Source organism: Myotis yumanensis, unplaced genomic scaffold (genome assembly GCF_028538775.1).
Source record: "Myotis yumanensis isolate MYYU_CA2020_CCGP unplaced genomic scaffold, mMyoYum1.0.hap1 SCAF_1, whole genome shotgun sequence".
In the NCBI taxonomy this organism is placed as follows: Eukaryota; Metazoa; Chordata; class Mammalia; order Chiroptera; family Vespertilionidae; genus Myotis; species Myotis yumanensis.
The window spans coordinates 142733622-142751541 of NW_027223752.1; the positions used below are offsets into that span (position 1 = coordinate 142733622).

The 17920-nt window shown below is 40.7% G+C and overlaps 1 protein-coding gene across 1 annotated transcript in view; it reads left to right on the plus strand.

Moving 5' to 3' along the window:
* The window catches only part of MALRD1 (MAM and LDL receptor class A domain containing 1), a 597781-nt gene that overhangs the window by 481841 nt on the left and 98020 nt on the right, over positions 1-17920 (plus strand). Inside the window, exon 37 of the mRNA XM_070426883.1 lies at positions 8272-8338. Coding sequence (XP_070282984.1) covers positions 8272-8338 — 67 coding nt within the window. The remainder of the gene's footprint in view (positions 1-8271; positions 8339-17920) is intronic.

The window sequence follows — 17920 nt, forward strand, 5'->3', positions numbered from 1 at the left end:
GCAGGAGATATCCTCCTATCTAATAAAAGAGAAACATGGTAATTAGCGTACGACCGCTACCCTTCCCATTGGCTAATCAGGGCGATATGCAAATTAACTGCCAGCCAAGATGGCGGCCGGCAGCCAGGCAGCTGGAAGCGAACATGAGGCTTGCTTGTTTCAGTGAAGCAGGACTCCAACGTTCCCCGCCTGCCTTGCCGGCCTCTGAGCTGGCAGTTTGAAACATTGTAACAAATATAGAAGCTAAACAAAACCCCAGAAACCAGCTTTCAGCCGGCAGGGATCTCAGAGCTGGAGATGATACAGTGTTTCGATTATAAAACCGAAACAAACCAGATACCTGCTTTCAGCAGCAGAGGCCTTGGCCCAGAATAAAAAAAAAAAGAAAAAAAGGAGCGGTTGGGAGCTTCAGTCACCCACCAGCCTGAAAACAGCCCTCAGCCCCTCACCCAGACTGGCCAGGCACCCCAGTGGGGACCCCTACCCTGAAGGGTGTGTGACCAGCTGCAAACAGCCATCATCCCCTCATCCAGGCTGGCCAGGCACCCCAGGGGGGACCCACACCCTGATCCAGGACGCCCTTCAGGGCAAACCAGCCAGCCCCTACCCATGCACCAGGCCTCTATCCTATATAGTAAAAGGGTAATATGCCTCCCAGCACCGGGATCAGCGGAGCCGCGAGGCCTCCTTGCACCGGGATCAGGGTGACAGGGGGCAGCGCCCAAACCCCCTGTTCACCCTGCGGCTCTGTGTGTGACAGGGGGCGGGGCCACAACCTCCCTATCCACCCTGCTCTGTTCGTGATAGGGGAAGGCGCCCCAAACCCTGATCAGCCCTGCTCTGTGCCTGATAGGGGGGAGCTCCCCAACCCCCTGATCGCCCTGCGGCTCTGTGTGTGACAGGGTGTGGTGCCCCACCCCCCATCCCCACGGGCCCTGCTCTGTGTGTGACGGGGTAGAGCCATAACCTCCCCATCGGCCCTGCCCTGAGTGTGAGAGTGGCAGCGCCCCAACCCCCTGATCCGCCCTGCTCTGTGCATGACAGGGGGTGGTGCCGCAACCTCCCCATTGACCTTGCCTTGAGTGTGACAGGGGGCGGTGCCTCAACCCCCCAATCGGCCCTACCCTGAGCATGACTGAGGGTGGCATCACAACCTCCCAATCTGCCCTGCTCTGTGCATGACAGGGGGTGGTGCCCCAACTCCCCAATCGGCCCTGCTCTTAGCCTGACCAGGGGCTGCACCTAGGGATTGGGCCTGCCCTCTGTCACCCGGGAGCAGGCCTAAGCCAGCAGGTCGTTATCTCCCAAGGGGTCCCAGACTGCGAGAGGGCACAGGACGGGCTGAGGGACCCCCCCCCCCCCCCCAGTGCACAAATTTTTGTGCACCGGGCCTCTAGTATATAATAAAAGGGTAATATGCAATTGACCCTAATGGTGGAATGACCAGGAACGACCAGTTGCCATGATGCGCACTGACCACCAGGGGGCAGAGGCTCAATGCAGGAGCTGCCCCCTGGTGGTCAGTGTGCTCCCACAGGGCGAGCTCCACTCAGTCACAAGCCTGGCTGACAGCAACACAGTGGTGGTGGCGGGATGTCCACAGCACTAAAGATATCCTCCTGAGCCTTAGGCCCGCTCCCCCCGGTCTGCCAGAGAGATGTCTGACTGCCAACTTGTTTCTAAGCTGGCAGGTAGACATCCCCCGAGGGTTCCCAGGCTGCCAGAGGGCACAGGCCGGGCTGAGGGACTCCCTGAGTGCACACATTTTTGTGCACCAGGCCTCTAGTATAAAATAATAGGGGCAATATAAATCTGTCACAACTAAAAGATAATATGAATTGGTGATAAAAGTTGTATTTGATCATATTTTCTAAATAAATTTCAGATATTTCATATCAAAACTATATTCTTTGTAAGACTATTCTTTGTATCTTTCAAGAAAAAAGAACATTATAAGTGAAAACTGCATGGTAATTATATTCAAATCATAGTATATAACATCTTTTTTTATGCTGCTGAAAATGAATACTCACACAACACTGAATTTTATGAATACAAAAGGAAATCAAGAATTGAGCAAATCTGGTGCCATAAAATATGCAAAGATAAATGCTTTCTGGCATTATTTCTCTACTAGGCATTCACATACATCAAATTAGACACCCAAAAGTAAATCTTCTTGCTCTCTTTTCAGACAGTTAGAAATATATTAATGAGGTAGTTTTATTCTTTGAAACTATTAAGACACAGTACTTAAGTCCAATACCCAAATTTATTTACATAAAGGTGAGATTTTCCTTAGTATAATTTTATATGAGAAAAAATATATTATAACATGCCGTGGTTTATTGTTTGCTTTGACATGTTCTACCTGTAAAAATATGATCAGAAATACAGAAGACCTGCCATTCATACTGAGTGACAGACACCCGATAGATAATAATACATTTTTGTTGCCCCATATATTTTAATCACTTACCAATTCATTTACAGTTCATTTACACATATAGGTCACATTGCCACAGCTTTGGGGTTAAAATAAAATAAAGAACTAGTGGAACAGTTTTCAGAAATAAAATCCATGTTATATTATGTGTTCTCTATTTATATTTTATTTGCTTTTTAGTTTGTCAGTCAAATATAATAAAGTCAATGCTTCCATTTTGAAGAATGCCTAATCCATGCAAAGATGTGTCAGTGCACATTTAACCTTCCTGTTTCTTTCAAGCATCATATTCCTGTAAGGTCAGCATTTCACAGACTTTTATGCCAAACCTTACAGCATCCACTACTTCTCCCAGTAGACACACAACAGATGGTGAGCAGTTGGTCTACTTTCACCTCAAAGTTTAAATCATTAATAAGATCATCAAGCTCAGGCAATGTATGGGTATTGCAGGTTAAGTTTTTTCTATGAGTCCTATTCCCAAGTTTCAAAAGAAAGACATACTATTTTCAAGTTTGGCTGTTTATGCGATAGAAAATCATTGAACAGAATTTGTCCGGCCTAATTTTAAGTTGAAAGTCTTTTTCCAGTCATTTGCAGTAGTAGAGGTTAATTAAGGTTATGCAATGGTGATACTGTAATTATCATAATAAGCTATTTGAAGGAGAATTAGGAAAAGACACTAAAATTTAAATTTACAGGATGAAATATTATGAATATAATTTAATATATGAATAATAAAATGCTACTACTACTACTAATAAAATAGCAAAATAACATTTCGGACGGTTTTTTAAAACCAAATGAAAACAAAACAAAAACTTCTCATGTAGGTACTGTGAAGCTATTTCAAGTTTCTTAATCTTTTCTGCAGGCTCTGTGCTGGGATTTTAAAATAAAGAGGACAGTCTGTGCCAACTGGGAACTTGGTTTGCTGCATAAGCTTTCTGGTGGACTCTTAAAATCCAGACAGCTCCTAAAACGGCGCTGCTGTTTATTGTGTACATGGCTATTTAACCCACGGCACCACATAAAGACCACATGATTGAAAGGGGTTTATGATCCCATAATGCCAAGAACTGCAAGGGGTTATAGAAATTCTGAACTGAATAATGGGTCATTTGACATTTTTAAATTGACAGGCTTTGGAGTGAGAGGACCAGAATTTAGTTCAATACCTGCTGCTTCCTTGCTGTTAACTTGAGCATTACATCATTAACCAGTGTCCTCTGTAAGAAAGGATAAGTATGGGATGTACCACATAATGTTATGAGGATTAAATGAGGTAACACCGGTAAAACTCTTAGGACAGATTATGACAGAGCAGGTCTGCAGTAAATGGCTGGGAAGAAAAGAAAGATGAGAAGATGGAGAGTGAGTGCACTGGTAATGAGAATTAGATTTCATGGCACATTCAAAGAACGCCCCAAAATAGAAGGATGCATCAGAACAATTATTTTAATACTTATGCATACCATTGACTAGTATAGAAATGTTATAAATTTAATTTATCCTTCCAGCAGCCCCATAAGGAAGGTGAAATAATCCTCACTTTAAACATGAAGAACTTTATAACTAAAATACCTAGCCCAAGGTCACACAACTTATTAACTGAGTAGTTATCAGGGAAAGAAAACCAAGACTCACATGATTATGTCTTCCCAACAGTCCACCTCGTAATAGCTGTCTCTATACACATTGAGAGAAACAATAGCAACAACAAAGAAAGGTGTCTAGTTGCAAATTATTTATATTTAAGCTTAAAAGTTACTTTTGTTTTTAAATCGATCACTTGCCCATTTTATAGGTGTTCCTATTTTTCCAAAGTGATACACCACATTGGGATTGAACTTGAATTTTTCAAAGAATGATTGTTCTATAAAGTCAGCCATGAGTTGTATGGACCTCCAGACACATGTCATAATAACCAATACAAAGGAGTATAAGGCAGTGAGATATCAGTGTGGCTACAGAGCCTGGGAACCTGCACTAATTCTAAAAACAACCCCATAGATTCCTAGTTCCAATCTTGGGAACTATCTACTTCTCTACTGGAGATATATTTAGTCTTTTCATTACTAACTGGTCATACCCATGCCCTTCTCCATTTCATCTACCCTCTTCTCTAAACTGTTTTGAGTAACTTGAAGATGCAAATACGGTGTACTGTCTTTCCATTTTATGAATAAAGAATCTGGCTCAAAGGCAGAAACTTATAAGAACTCATTAGAGATAATCTATAAATCTTCTCTCCTCCACAATACCAGGATTCACTTCTTGTTCTGACCAATACCACTCTGCTTTACAAGGTGCTCCATTATTCAGTGCAAGGGAGTACCTATCTAGATTTTCACAGAATCATGCTGCTGTATATGTTACTCACTACAATCAAAGTAATTATTAATAACCCTCGAAAAAAATGTGCATCTGTGTGTATTTTACTTTGCAAGTATCAGACACTTGACTGGTGTTTTAGTAAAACAAACCTCTTACTTAAGGAAGACTATAATTGTACTTAAGACCAAAAATAACCATAAACTGGTTTATCTAACAAGTATTGTATCTACATATGTTTCATCGTATTGGTTGGCTATTTTTAATCAAACCATATAATTTCTTGTTTATGAAGGAAATTTTGCATCAGTTCTATTCAGTTGAGCATGCCCCTGGTACCTGAGGAGTAAAGCTCTTTATTCTTGTCTTCAGCACCTTGCTCCTTATTGAAATTAGTTAAACAGGGAGGAGTAAGCATAGGCAAGATGGAAAAGCAAATGACATTTCCTAACCCAGGCGAGAAGTCTACTTATCTGGTCCACCCCTCAGGCATGTGAAGAGAATGAACACATCCCAGGAAGTAGGGGCCACAGAATAAGTTTAGGGCTACAGGAAAGAAGCCTAGGAGAATTCATGTGCTTCTAGTAACTAGGAAGCAATTTATTTTAAACTAGAAGTCCAGTGGGGGCTGAGGGACCCCACTGGTGCACTATTGGGGCTGGGGAGGGACTTCTGGAGGGCTCCAGGACATGTACGGCCATCTCATCCAGTCCTGATTGGCTGGACCCCAGCAGCAAGCTAACCTACCGGTTGGAGCATCTGCCCCCTGGTGGTCAGTGCATGTCATAGCTACCAGTGGAACAGTCGCTTAGGCTTTTATATATGTAGATGATTACATTTAATGCAATGACTAACAGTGATATGACCATTATCTTGCTAATCCTACATAATAAAAACCTAATATGCTAAGTGTCTGGTCATCTGGTCGTCCGTTCAATCAATCAAAGCATAATATGCTAATGATATGCTAAAGCCACTCAATTGCTCAAATGACATGTACTGACCACTAGGGGGCAGATGCTCTGATTGGTAGGTTAGCTTGCTGCTGGGGTCCAGCTGATCAGGACAGAGAGAGACAGGTCAGACATGCCCTGGAGCCCACCTGCAGTCCCCTGGATGGCCAACCACCCGTATCCCTCCTCGGCCCTGATTATGCATCTGTGGGGTCCCTTGGCCTGGCCTGCGCCCTCTCACAATCTGGGCGGAGGGACCCTTCCCCTGAGTACACAAATTTCGTGCAATGGGCCTCTGGTAATATTTATAACTAGGGGCCCAGTGCACAAAAATTTGTGCACTCGGGGAGGGGGGTCCCTCAGCCTGGCCTGTGCCCTCTCTCAGTCTGGGACTCCTCGGGGGATGACCAGCTGCTGGCTTAGGCCTGTTCCCTAGGGGATTGGGCCTAAGCTGGCAGTCAGACATCCCTCTGGCAGCCTGGGAGCCCTCGGGGGATGTCCACTTGCCAGGGGGCAGCAGGCCGAAGCTGCAGTCGGACATCCTTAGTGATGCTGAGGAGGTGGGAGAGGCATCCACCACCACTGCTTTACTGGCAGCCGTCAGCCTGGCTTGTGGCTGAGCAGAGCTCCTCCCATGTGGGAGCACACTGACCACCAGGGGGCAGCTCCTGCATTGAGCATCTGCCCGCTGGTGGTCAGTGTGTGTCATAGTGACCAGTCATTCCCAGTCTTTCTGCTGTTAGGGTCAATTTGCATATTACCCTTTTATTATATAGGATTAGAGGCCCGGTGCACAAAAATTTGTGCACTCGGGGGGGGGGGGGGGGTCCCCCAGCCCCGCCTGTGCCCTCTCCCAGTCTGGGACCCCTCGGGAGATAACGACCTGCTGGCTTAGGCCTGCTCCCGGGTGGCAGAGGGCAGGCCCAATCCCTAGGTGCAGCCCCTGGTCAGGCTCAGAGTAGGGCCGATTGGGGAGCTGGGGCGCCGCCCCCTGTCATGCACAGAGCAGGGCGGATCGGGAGGTTGCGATGCCACCCTCAGTCACGCTCAGGGTACAGCCGATTGGGGGTTGGGGCACTGCCCCCTGTCACACTCAAGGCAGGGTCGATGGGGAGGTTGCGGCGCCACCCTCTGTCACACACAGAGCAGAGCCGATCAGGGGGTTGGGGCGCTGCCCCCTGTCACTCACAGAGCAGGGCCAATCAGGGGGTTGGGGCGCTGCCCCCTGTCACTCACAGAGCAGGGCCGATCAGGGGGTTGGGGCGCTGCCCCCTGTCACTCACAGAGCAGGGCCGATCAGGGGGGTTGGGGCTCTGTACCCTGTCACACACAGAGCAGGGTTGATCAGGGGGTTGGGGAGCTCCCCCCTGTCACTCACAGAGTAGGGCCGATAGGGGAGCTGGGGCACCGCTCCCTGTCACACACAGAGCAGGGCGGATCAGGGGGTTTGGGCGCTGCACCCTGTCACACTCAGGGCAGGGCCAATGGGGAGGTTATGGCTCTACCCTGTTACACACAGAGCAAGGCCCGTGGAGGGGGGTTGAGGCGCCACCCTCTATTACCCACAGAGCAGGGCCAATCAGGGGGTTGGGGCACTGCCACTGTCACACACAGGGCAGGGCCCTTGGGGGGGAGGGGTTGGTGCACCGCACCCTGTCAAACACAGAGCCGCAGGGCGATCAGGGGGTTGGGGAGCTCCCCCCTATCAGGCACAGAGCAGGGCTGATCAGGGGGTTGGGGCACCTTCCCCTGTCACGAACAGAGCAGGGCAGATAGGGAGGTTGTAGCCCCGCCCCCATCACACACAGAGCCACAGGGCAATCAGGGGGTTGGGGAGCTCCCCCCTATCAGGCACAGAGCAGGGCTGATCAGGGAGTTTTGGCGCTGCCCCCTGTCATGCAGATCCCGGTGCTGGGAGCCTTGCTGCTCCGCTGATCCCGGTCCTGGGAGGCATATTACCCTTTTACCATATAGAATAGAGGCCTGGTGCACGGGTGGGGACTGGCTAGTTTGCCCTGAAGGGTGTTCTGGATCAGGGTGGGGGTCCCCACTGGGGTGCCTGGCCAGTCTGGGTGAGGGGCTGAGGGCTGTTTTCCGGAAGCAGGTGACTGAAGCTCCCAACCGCTCCTTTTTTTCTTTTCTTTTTTTTATTCTGGGCCAGCTTTAGCTCTGAGGCCTCGCTGCTGAAAATATCGATACAATGTTGCGGTCCGGCTGGCTGAAGCCTGGCTGAATGAAAGCCGGTTTCTGGGGTTTTGTTTAGCTTCTTATTTGCAACATAGTACATAGTTGCTTAGAGTTGCAGCTGAGAGGCTGGCAACGGCAGGCGGGGAATGTTGGAGTTCGCCAGTCGCTGGAGCAAGCAAGCCTCCCTGTTCGCTTCAGTGCATGGCTGCCAGCCGTCATCTTGGCTGACAGTTAATTTGCATAAGGATATGCTGATTAGCCAATGGGAAGGGTAGTGGTCGTACGCTAATTACCATGTTTCTCTTTTATTAGTGTAGATTAACATTGGTATTTTGTGGTGCTTTTTTTTAGAGTGTCCAATAGCTTATTGCAGAAATGGTGGGACTTGTGTGGTGGAGAAAAGTGGTCCTATGTGTCGGTAAGTAGCATTGTCTATGCTTTTTTTTTTTTTTTTTAACATTTATTGCACTTGGCTTACTTATTTTTCTTGAGACTGATATAATAGAGCATCAATGTGGTCAATAAGGTAAAAAATAGTGAATAATGGCATTATTTATGTGTATCTGTCTGAATAAGAAAAAGTAATGTGTGAGTGCCTTTCAAAAAAATATAAATAATTAAAATGATTCTGTCTTTGAGCATTTTATATTACATGGCATATATAGTTTAGTAATACTCATTACTCCTTGTTTTTAATATTTATATCAGGTTATAAAAATATTTTTATGTGGGTGTCATCCTATTTCAGGTTAATTAAGTATCTGTGTTTCTTTCTTCCTTTGTATTACAAATTTCATATTTCTTTTTTCTAACAACAAAGAATAAAATTCATAAATAAATCCTATTTCTTGTTTAGGCAGTGGGTGTTTATGAATAACTAAGGTTAAGGTACAAATAAGAAATACCTTTGTATACTTAAAATATTTTTAAAACAAAAATAAATAAGAACAGGCCTTGTGATTTCTTTTGGGAGTTATTTACATTGTATATCAAAGATTGCTTGATTTTTTTTCTCTCATTCTTTAAGGAATTATACAAAACTTTCATAAATTCCAAAGGAAATAATACATATTCAATTATATTTCTGTCTATGACTTTTTAGTGTAGCAGACCAATGGACATATTACTTCACTTATTAGAGAACTAATTTCAGATTGACATTCAATAGGAACTATATAGAAGTGTCTGGGAGATACTGATTAATAGTTGCTTAAATCCTTATATCCTTCTGATCAACACTCGAATTTTAGGAAATGTTGTTTGGCCCTAAAAAAAGCAAAAACCTCTATAAATTTAAACAACAAAATTTATGATGAACCATATTTAGACACTGTTTTAGCATTATTGAAACTGAATTATTGATGGGTTTCTCAAAGTATTTTGTCTCTCAAATTTATTACATAATTTATTTCACATCTCAACCAAATTTTATTTTTCCTTGTATCACTTTTCATGGAAATTAATTTGTTATAATATAACATGATGGAAAGATGGGATGCATCATATTAATTTCTAAACTCTCCTGAAAGAAACTGAGAATGTCATAAATAATGTATATTGAAAGTTAGCTGAATGTTAGTACCAACTGTTTAGAGTAAAGAAGTTTGAATTTTTGTGCTCTCTAACCCTTATAGACAAGAAAACTCCCACACTCTAGCTAGCTTCAGATGAACAAGCAAAGAGGTTTACATTCTTGTATTTAATTAAACTTCAAAAATTGAAATCCAGATGGTGATGTCCAAAACTTGTTTCTCTCAAATAAGAAAACTCTAATATGGGGAGATGATGTGAGAGGGGGATGGACAAAAGAAAGGAAATCAATGCAGCAAATGCAGAAAGGAATTAACTGGAAAATCCATCAAATATTTTAATATATTACTTTTGATATTAAATAAAATTTTTCCAACAGCCTAAATAATTAGAATTGCTATCAATAATAACAAATGTTTGGAATTAGTGCTATCTATAACATAGGTATGGAAAATGACATTTGAAAAATTTATATATATATATATATATATATGTATATATAATACATATATATAATAGCAGTTCAAAAATTTCTTAATACCATAATGTAACAGACTAAAAGTAGAAATTTCAACATCATAATCCTCTGTTTAGTAGTATGGTCTATATTTTCCCTTTCGCAAACACATGTACCACATACAAGCAAACTTTGTTTCTTATAGAAATGTGAATTACACTTTATGCATCTACTTTTTACCTTGGGAGTTTTTTTCTCTCTTTATGAAATATCATTCCATTCTTCTATGTTGGTGCATATAACTCTACATCCACCCCTTACTGGCTGTGTAGTTATGGAGACGTCCTTAACCTGCCTGTGTTCCAGCTTCTTTTTGGTAAAATGGAGAAAATAACACCGCCTACCTCAGCGTGTAGTTGTGAGCTTTAAAGGAGCTAACACAATGATGGCGAACCTTTTGAGCTCGGCGTGTCAGCATTTTGAAAAACCCTAACTTAACTCTGGTGCCGTGTCACATATAGAAATTTTTTGATATTTGCAACCGTAGTAAAACAAAGACTTATATTTTTTATATTTATTTTATATATTTAAATGCCATTTAACAAAGAAAAATCAACCAAAAAAATGAGTTCGCGTGTCACCTCTGACACGTGTGTCATAGGTTCGCCATCACTGGGCGCTAACGTATGTAAAATACTCTGCACAGTGCCTGACGCATACAAGATGTTATAGGAGTGGTGGCCGTCAATGTTATTTTATCTTCCTTTTTTATGCCATGTAGTATACTACTTAATCATCGGTTTTTTATCACCGAATTAACCCCATTTATCCTACTAATGATTAAATCATTAAATATTTGCTTCACAAAAAAATCTTGCAGTAGCCACCATTTGACTTATCCTTAATTCTTTATTTTAATCATAGCATGTTTTACTGAAATGCCAAATAATCATGCAAATTATTTCGACTTGCAGTTAGTGTCAAATTCATTCCCAAGTAAATTTAGTGTCCAGGTCATTTGTCACATACAGGTATTTATTTTTGGATTTAAGGTTAAATAAAGACAGCTTTAGAATACAGAGTTTTTTTCATTTTTTAATCCTCACCTGAGAATATCTTTATTGATTTTTAGAGAGAGAGAAAAACATTGATCAGTTGTCTCCCATAGGAACCTGCAACCTAGGTATGGTACAATGCTGCAACCAACTAAGCCACCCAGCCAGGGCTAGAATACAGAATTTTGGAGTAAATAGAGGGAACTGTGAAAAAGTGTTGGCTTTATATCAGGCCCTACTCTTTAATTCCTGGGTGAGAATTCATTGTCTTTATCACCAAAAGAGGTAAGGACAACAGATCAAACCCACCGCTCATCCAGGTCATTGTGAATACAAGATTTTGCTGGTTCCCTGAGGAGGCCTACCACAAAACCTTTGGATTTCCTCTTGAGATCTAAAAATACCTTGAGAGCCTGGCTGGTGTGGCTCAGTGGTTGAGCGTCGACCGATGAACCAGGAGGTCATGGTTCAAATCCTGGCCAGGGCACATGCCCATGCTGCAGGCTAAGTCCCCAGTAGTGGCCGTGCAGGGATCAGCGGGTCAATTATTCTCTCTCATCATTGATGTTTCTGTATCTCTTTCCCTCTTTGTTTCTCTCTCTGAAATTAATTAAAACATATATTTTAAAAATAAAATAAAGCACCTTGAGAAAGGACATTCATGTTTTACCAGTAATTCCAGAAAAAGAGACTTTATAAGAAGGTCATTTGGGTTCCCGGGAGTTTAAAATTACCCACAAGAGTAAAAACTAACTAGGCGAACCATGTTTTCCCATTACTTGAGAAACACCGATGGCTTGTCATGTTTGTTTGAGGACTGAATATGCAAAGCATGAGCCAGAGGAGGGAAATATCCCTCAGCTAAGGAGGCTTGGTTATTATGTTATGTTGTATATCAATATGTTCGTTAGGGAAAAAAATAGAGTGAGCTATGAAATATAAATTCCAAATTAATATTCAGGGCAGGAAAGTGGTTGCAAGAAAGAAAAGAAAATCAAGTCAGCAAGGCTAAAATGGAGAAACAGGAAGCAGCCTGAAATTAAAAGACATGTAATTATATGTCATTTCCTTATATCCACGTATTTGACTAAAAAGAAAAGGCTAATAAAAGCAGATGTTTTTGCTCCTCCAATTTATCTAAATGTAATCTAATAAAATAAGAAATAAAAAATATAGAGTGATGATAAAGAAAAAAACAACTTTTGAACATTTTAAATATCATTTCTAGGAAGCCCTTATATTAAAAAGGCACTTTAACCAGGAATTAAAAGGGCAATAAAAATGGTAATTTCTCATTGCTCACCTTCTCAAGGTGGCAGTATTTGAGCTCAGATCACCTTTTTTTCTCTTTCCCTGGTTTCTAGGGTACCACTGGCCAACTTTTGCATTCTCCTTTACTGTCTCCTCCTCTTTCCCCTGATGTTCAAATATTGGAGTGCTCCAGTTCGCAGTGTTTGAAATTCTCTCTTCTGCCTACCCTTACTTAATACATGATCACATCTAAGCTTGGGTTGCTTTATAAACTTTGAATACAATTTGTCAGCAGCCCAAACCTATCCACTAACATTTACATTCTCAAATTCAATTGCTAACAAGACCCCAAATTCCATTCAGATTTTATTTCGATATCTACTAGGCATCACAAATTTATCATGTCCAAAAATACCTGATGCCTAGACAGGGTACATTTTTACCATTTTCCAAGATTTGCACACACTGTTCCTTCTGCCTAGAGTTTTCTTTGTCTACTTTATTTGACCAAAAAATGCCTTTTAATCTTTAGATCCTATATGGGTGACATTTTCTCTGGGAAGACTTTGCCAGACAAACTAGAGAGAATGGCTTTTTTCTGGGATCCTCTATGCTTCTGTCACCTCGTTATTTTACAAGTCTGAGTTTTATTAAAAACTACTTCAATTTTTAAAAAGTTTTATGAAAATATGCCCTGTCTATCCTACTAAGAATTGCATTTCCAATAAAATGTTATTCCTTGTGACTAACAAAATTTGTTTTGCCCAATTTTTACTAGTTTTATTTGTAAAGGTAACTTTGGACAATAATGGTAATTGAAAATTTTAAAATAAATTATTGTCCTGTTTCATTGCAGAAAAATGTAATCCATGGCTTTAAAGTATAAAATAACTTAGAATAGAAATCCTTTGGGAAGGAAATTCAAAATATTAGTTTAAGGAATAAAAGGAACAATGAATATTTCTAACTACTAGAGACTACTTTATGCTTATGGATTGGAAGATGATGTGTATTCAATCACCACGGTATTTACATTTCAATGTCTGCATTGAAAAGTGTAAGAGTTTTCTTTGCAGTAGCCTGGAGAGTGAATCCTTTGCAACTGCTTAATGTTAAGATAAAATTTTTAATTTTTACTTAATATTAAAGTAACTACAAAGTTTTTCAAAAACTCTTTTGGAGAATGTGTGGACAATAATTTTGAAGACAATTGTCCTTGAAAATATTGGTTATGTTTTCTATACCTTTAATAACCAGTACTAATACCTGGCTTTGAGTGTGAGCTCCATCCACACTTACTAACTCCATGACTTTGAATAAATCATTTAACCTTTTCTGAGGGGGACTAGGGAAATGGCCATTCACTAAGAAAACAATATCTGTCATAATGGAGCTTTGACTTAAGCAGGGCTCCGGTATTGCTGAAATGTATAATTGTTTTGTTTACTAAGGAACATTTTTAAAATGTTGCATCTAAGTGGGAACCATTAGTAAGTATTTGCCAGTTTCTTTTTTAACATTATGGAAATCATCTCCATAGCAACCAAAAATAGTTCTTTACTAGGTGGAACACAGAACAAATCATCAAAATTTAAGATCATGGCCTCTGTTATTTTTTCAAACATAGTACTCACTGCTAAGAACTAACAAATATATTCATAAGAACGCGAGTTTTTCATAAATGAAAATCATTTCAAGGTTTCAAAAGGTCAATGTAAAGAGGGGGGAATTTAAATATATTTTATGTAGTGAGCTTGAAAGTCCATGTTGGTGTATTTTTTTTAAACCCAACACATGGAAGAAACAATTTTATGGGAAAATATAAATTACCAAAATTGCCCCCAGAAAGAGATTTTAAGGTTGAGCAGATTGAATGACATAGTAGAAATTTTAAAAGTCAAATATATAGTCCCTCTCTTCCAAAAATTTAAATGCGATATCTATTTAAAAAAACTGAAAGCATTTTCCCTTAAAGCCAAATTAAAAAGAAAAGTCTGTTAGCACTGGGATTATTATATTCATTCGAGATGTTTCAGCCAAAGGATCAAGCAAAAGAAGTAAGAATAAAAACATTGAAAAAGAAAAAACACTGATATTAGTGTAGATATTCACAGGCAGGAAATTCAAGCAAATTAACTGTGACACTATTACTATGATAAAACGGGTTCAGCATGGTAGATGGATACAAGATAAATATGTAAAACTAGATAAGTTTCCCTTTTACCATTAGCATAATAATTGAAGAAGATAATTGGAACAGAGTTCTATTCTGAAACAGCAGCAATTGTTATAATATAAACAAACCTATACTTAACAGTAAAGTTTAAGGCCCATATAAAGAAAACTAAAAAGCTCAAATGAAGGTGAGAATATTCAAACACCCATTTTAGTGGATAAAAAAATAATGGATGAACTTTCTTTCCAGAAGCAGCAAAATTCAATAGTGTACAAATGACAATTAACCAAAGAACCTTTTTAGTGTTTCCGGTTTTTGTTTGTTTTTTTTGAAATTGACCAATGAATTGTAATGTTCACCTAGAAAAATAAACATAATATTTAAAGAAAAAAATTAATGATTGATATTTGCTCTACTTGTCACTAAAGCTTGCTATAACATAATGGAATAAATATTGCAGTGCTGGGATAGAAATAGACAGATTATTGGTATAGAATAAAGAGTCTACAAATAGGTGAAATTAGTATTAAATAGGTAACATTTCAAGTTCACGAGAATGGGCTGGATTTTGTAATAACTAATATTAGAGTAATAGTTAGACATTTATTTAAAATACAAATTATTTTCCACAGGTCATGTATTTTTGAATGTTGAGGGAAAACTTTTCCTCCATTCCATTCATTTAGCATGAAATAAAGCATTCTGTTTCTCATTTTTGAAAAATACAATATAAATTATTATTGATACTATACACAAGGAATTCGTTCCAGATTTATTAAAGATATAAACAAAAAAATTCTGAGAGGGAATATAGAATAAGGGAATATTTTAAAATATTGAAGTACAGAAGTCATTTATAAGTTTATTAGCAGCCGGAAAAGAAAATGTGTAAGTTGATCACATGGGTGGTCCTTAATACTGCACTATGGTGAAAACACCACAAACAAAAATGTTAAGAAGCACAACAGGCCACATAAAAGATATACATATATACTACCAAGATTAGCTATTATATATTAGCTGTTATTATATATATATACATATATGTACATATAGTATCCTCTCAAAGCAATTAAATTTATGCTATAGATAACTAGACAAAGTTGTCAACACATCTGGAAAAAATCCAACCCTCATTAATAATAAATAGGTGCAAAATAAATCTTTGAAATTCCAGTTTTACCTGTCAAAACAAGAAAAAAAAGTCTCATAATAAATGCTATAAAATGTGGAAACACTGAGCCTTTTATACGTAGATTATAGGAATATAATTAGGCTACTGACACAATAAAAAGAAAGCTATGGATTAATGTGTTGATTTGGGTATTTTGCAGTACTATTGTGAAAACAAACTTAAAAAGTTCAAAATAGTGTAATGGGATATTACATAATATTTTAAATGGAACATATAATCCTGACATAGAAAAGTATCTATAATATTCGGTGAAAAGTGCAAATTCCAAAATAATATGCATATGTGGGGGGGGGGTATGTAAATGTGCACATGTGAAAAAGAAGGCAGGTCTCGCAGTGCGCACCTCAAAGTTGCAGGAGTTCAGTGACCTCTGTAGAGAGAAATTGGCTTCGGGGGAAAGAGCAGTTTCATATTTTCGTTTCTGCATCTTCATCTTAAGCACTGCTTCTGTAACTTAGAAAGGCATCTTTTTAAAAGACATCCTAATAACAGTTCCAATATTTAAAACACACACAATAACATCTCTTACAATAAAAGGCAGAGCCAACTGGCTGCTTTTAGCAGTGGCTCAAGTTAATGTGCCTGTCCCTCGGTTTTCTTACCCTGTTGTCAGAAAACATTACATACTCTCTGCCCCGTGTAGAGCCAAACAAGCCAGACAGACCAGGAATGTGATTGAACATGAAGCAAATAGCCCCTCTCAGCAAGCCTCTCTGCCCGCCTCCCTCCCCACGCTGGATTCTTCTCCGATCCCATGTGCCAAAAGAGTTATGAAAAATGAAAAGCACAGTGATCCCTAATTTGCCTTCTCTGCCCCTTTCCCAGAAAGAAAGCCACGTGATCTGTTTGTACACTTAACTGTTAAATTGTGTTTAGACTTTCCATGCCAGCCGTGGGCTTTCACAGCTGAACTCGGCATTGCTTTGACAATTTGATGTAAGTGCCTCTTGAATGACCTGTTGACTCATCCAGGGAGGGCATCCTCCAAGGAAGGACATGGCCCAGATTCGGTTCACTGGTCATTGCTGACAGGGATTTGTGGTCCAGATATTTTCCAAAGTCTCTGGTATGACCTGACTGTTAAGTAGACAGTTCTCTCCTCCTGGAAGAAAAGTGGTGGGTTACTTCTGGGGCCGTATCTAATGCCAAAGGACTTGCTTTAAAAGAGAGAACAAGAGATAGCTGTCTATCTTATAGGGATCGGGAACTCGAAAAAGCCTGCTACTTCACCGATCCTAAAATAGCTGTGTAGGAAAATGTTCCCTCTTAACACAGTTTTTACTTTATCCCTTTTCCTTGCATGTGCACAACTGAGCCTTAATGGAGTGGCAGTTGGTTGGAAATGACATCTTTTCTTTCTTGGCTATCTGTGATGTGTGTGTGTGTGTCCAAAGCACTGGACTGAATGCAAGAGAGAGAGAGAGAGAGAGAGAGAGAGAGAGAGAGGGAGAGAGCGAGCTCAGTGGAGGCGCTTAGAGACCTGAGCTTCAAAAACTGCTGACAAAAAGTCATTCCTCAGACTGAATTTCTCAATTTCCCAAACCAGGCTCCCGAGTGGCACTGGAACTGCTGGCCATCCAGCTCTGCCTTGATCCTACATAGCTTTTCTTCCTGCTCAGTCAGCATGAGTTTAACTATGTCACAGTAGAATCTTTTGTGCTGTTGCTAGGTGGCTGATCTCTGCCTTTCAGAAGCAAAATCTAGCAAATGAGGTAGAACTTTTTGAACTTATCCCTCTTACTAGTGAAATGTTGACAGATCTAAGTAGTTAAATGCATTTCAACTTTGAAACCCCTGTGGGATTTTTTTGATCCTCTGAAAGCCCAAGTGTACATTTGCCATTGCCTTACCTGCTGTCCATTGTAATTCTGAGCTATAGGCACCCATATGCATTCCTCCTAGGAAGACAGTTTATTTTCTTTATGTTCACCAGTAAGAAGAAAGAGATAATGGCAATTGTTTATGTCTCCAAGTTTAAAATTAAATTATGACTATCTATGATCAGTAGCTAGATTTTTATATAATCTACTAGGAGGCCGGTGCACGAAATTTGTGCACGGGGCTGGGGGGGTTCCTCAGCCCAGCCTGCCCCTTCTCACATACTGGGAGCCCTCAGGGGATGTCCTAGTAATGGCTTAGGCCTTCTCCCTGCTCCCCTTGGGGAGCGGGCCTAAGCCTCAGTCTGGTCTCCCTTTGTGGGAAGCGACCGGGCTGATCAGGGGAAGGCACCAGCCCCATCACCCCACTGCTGCAGCCACTGCCAGTCACCGCAGCCACCAAGGTTTTTTCATCAACACAGACTCCAGTCCCTTCACCATGAAAAAATGACAACTTTC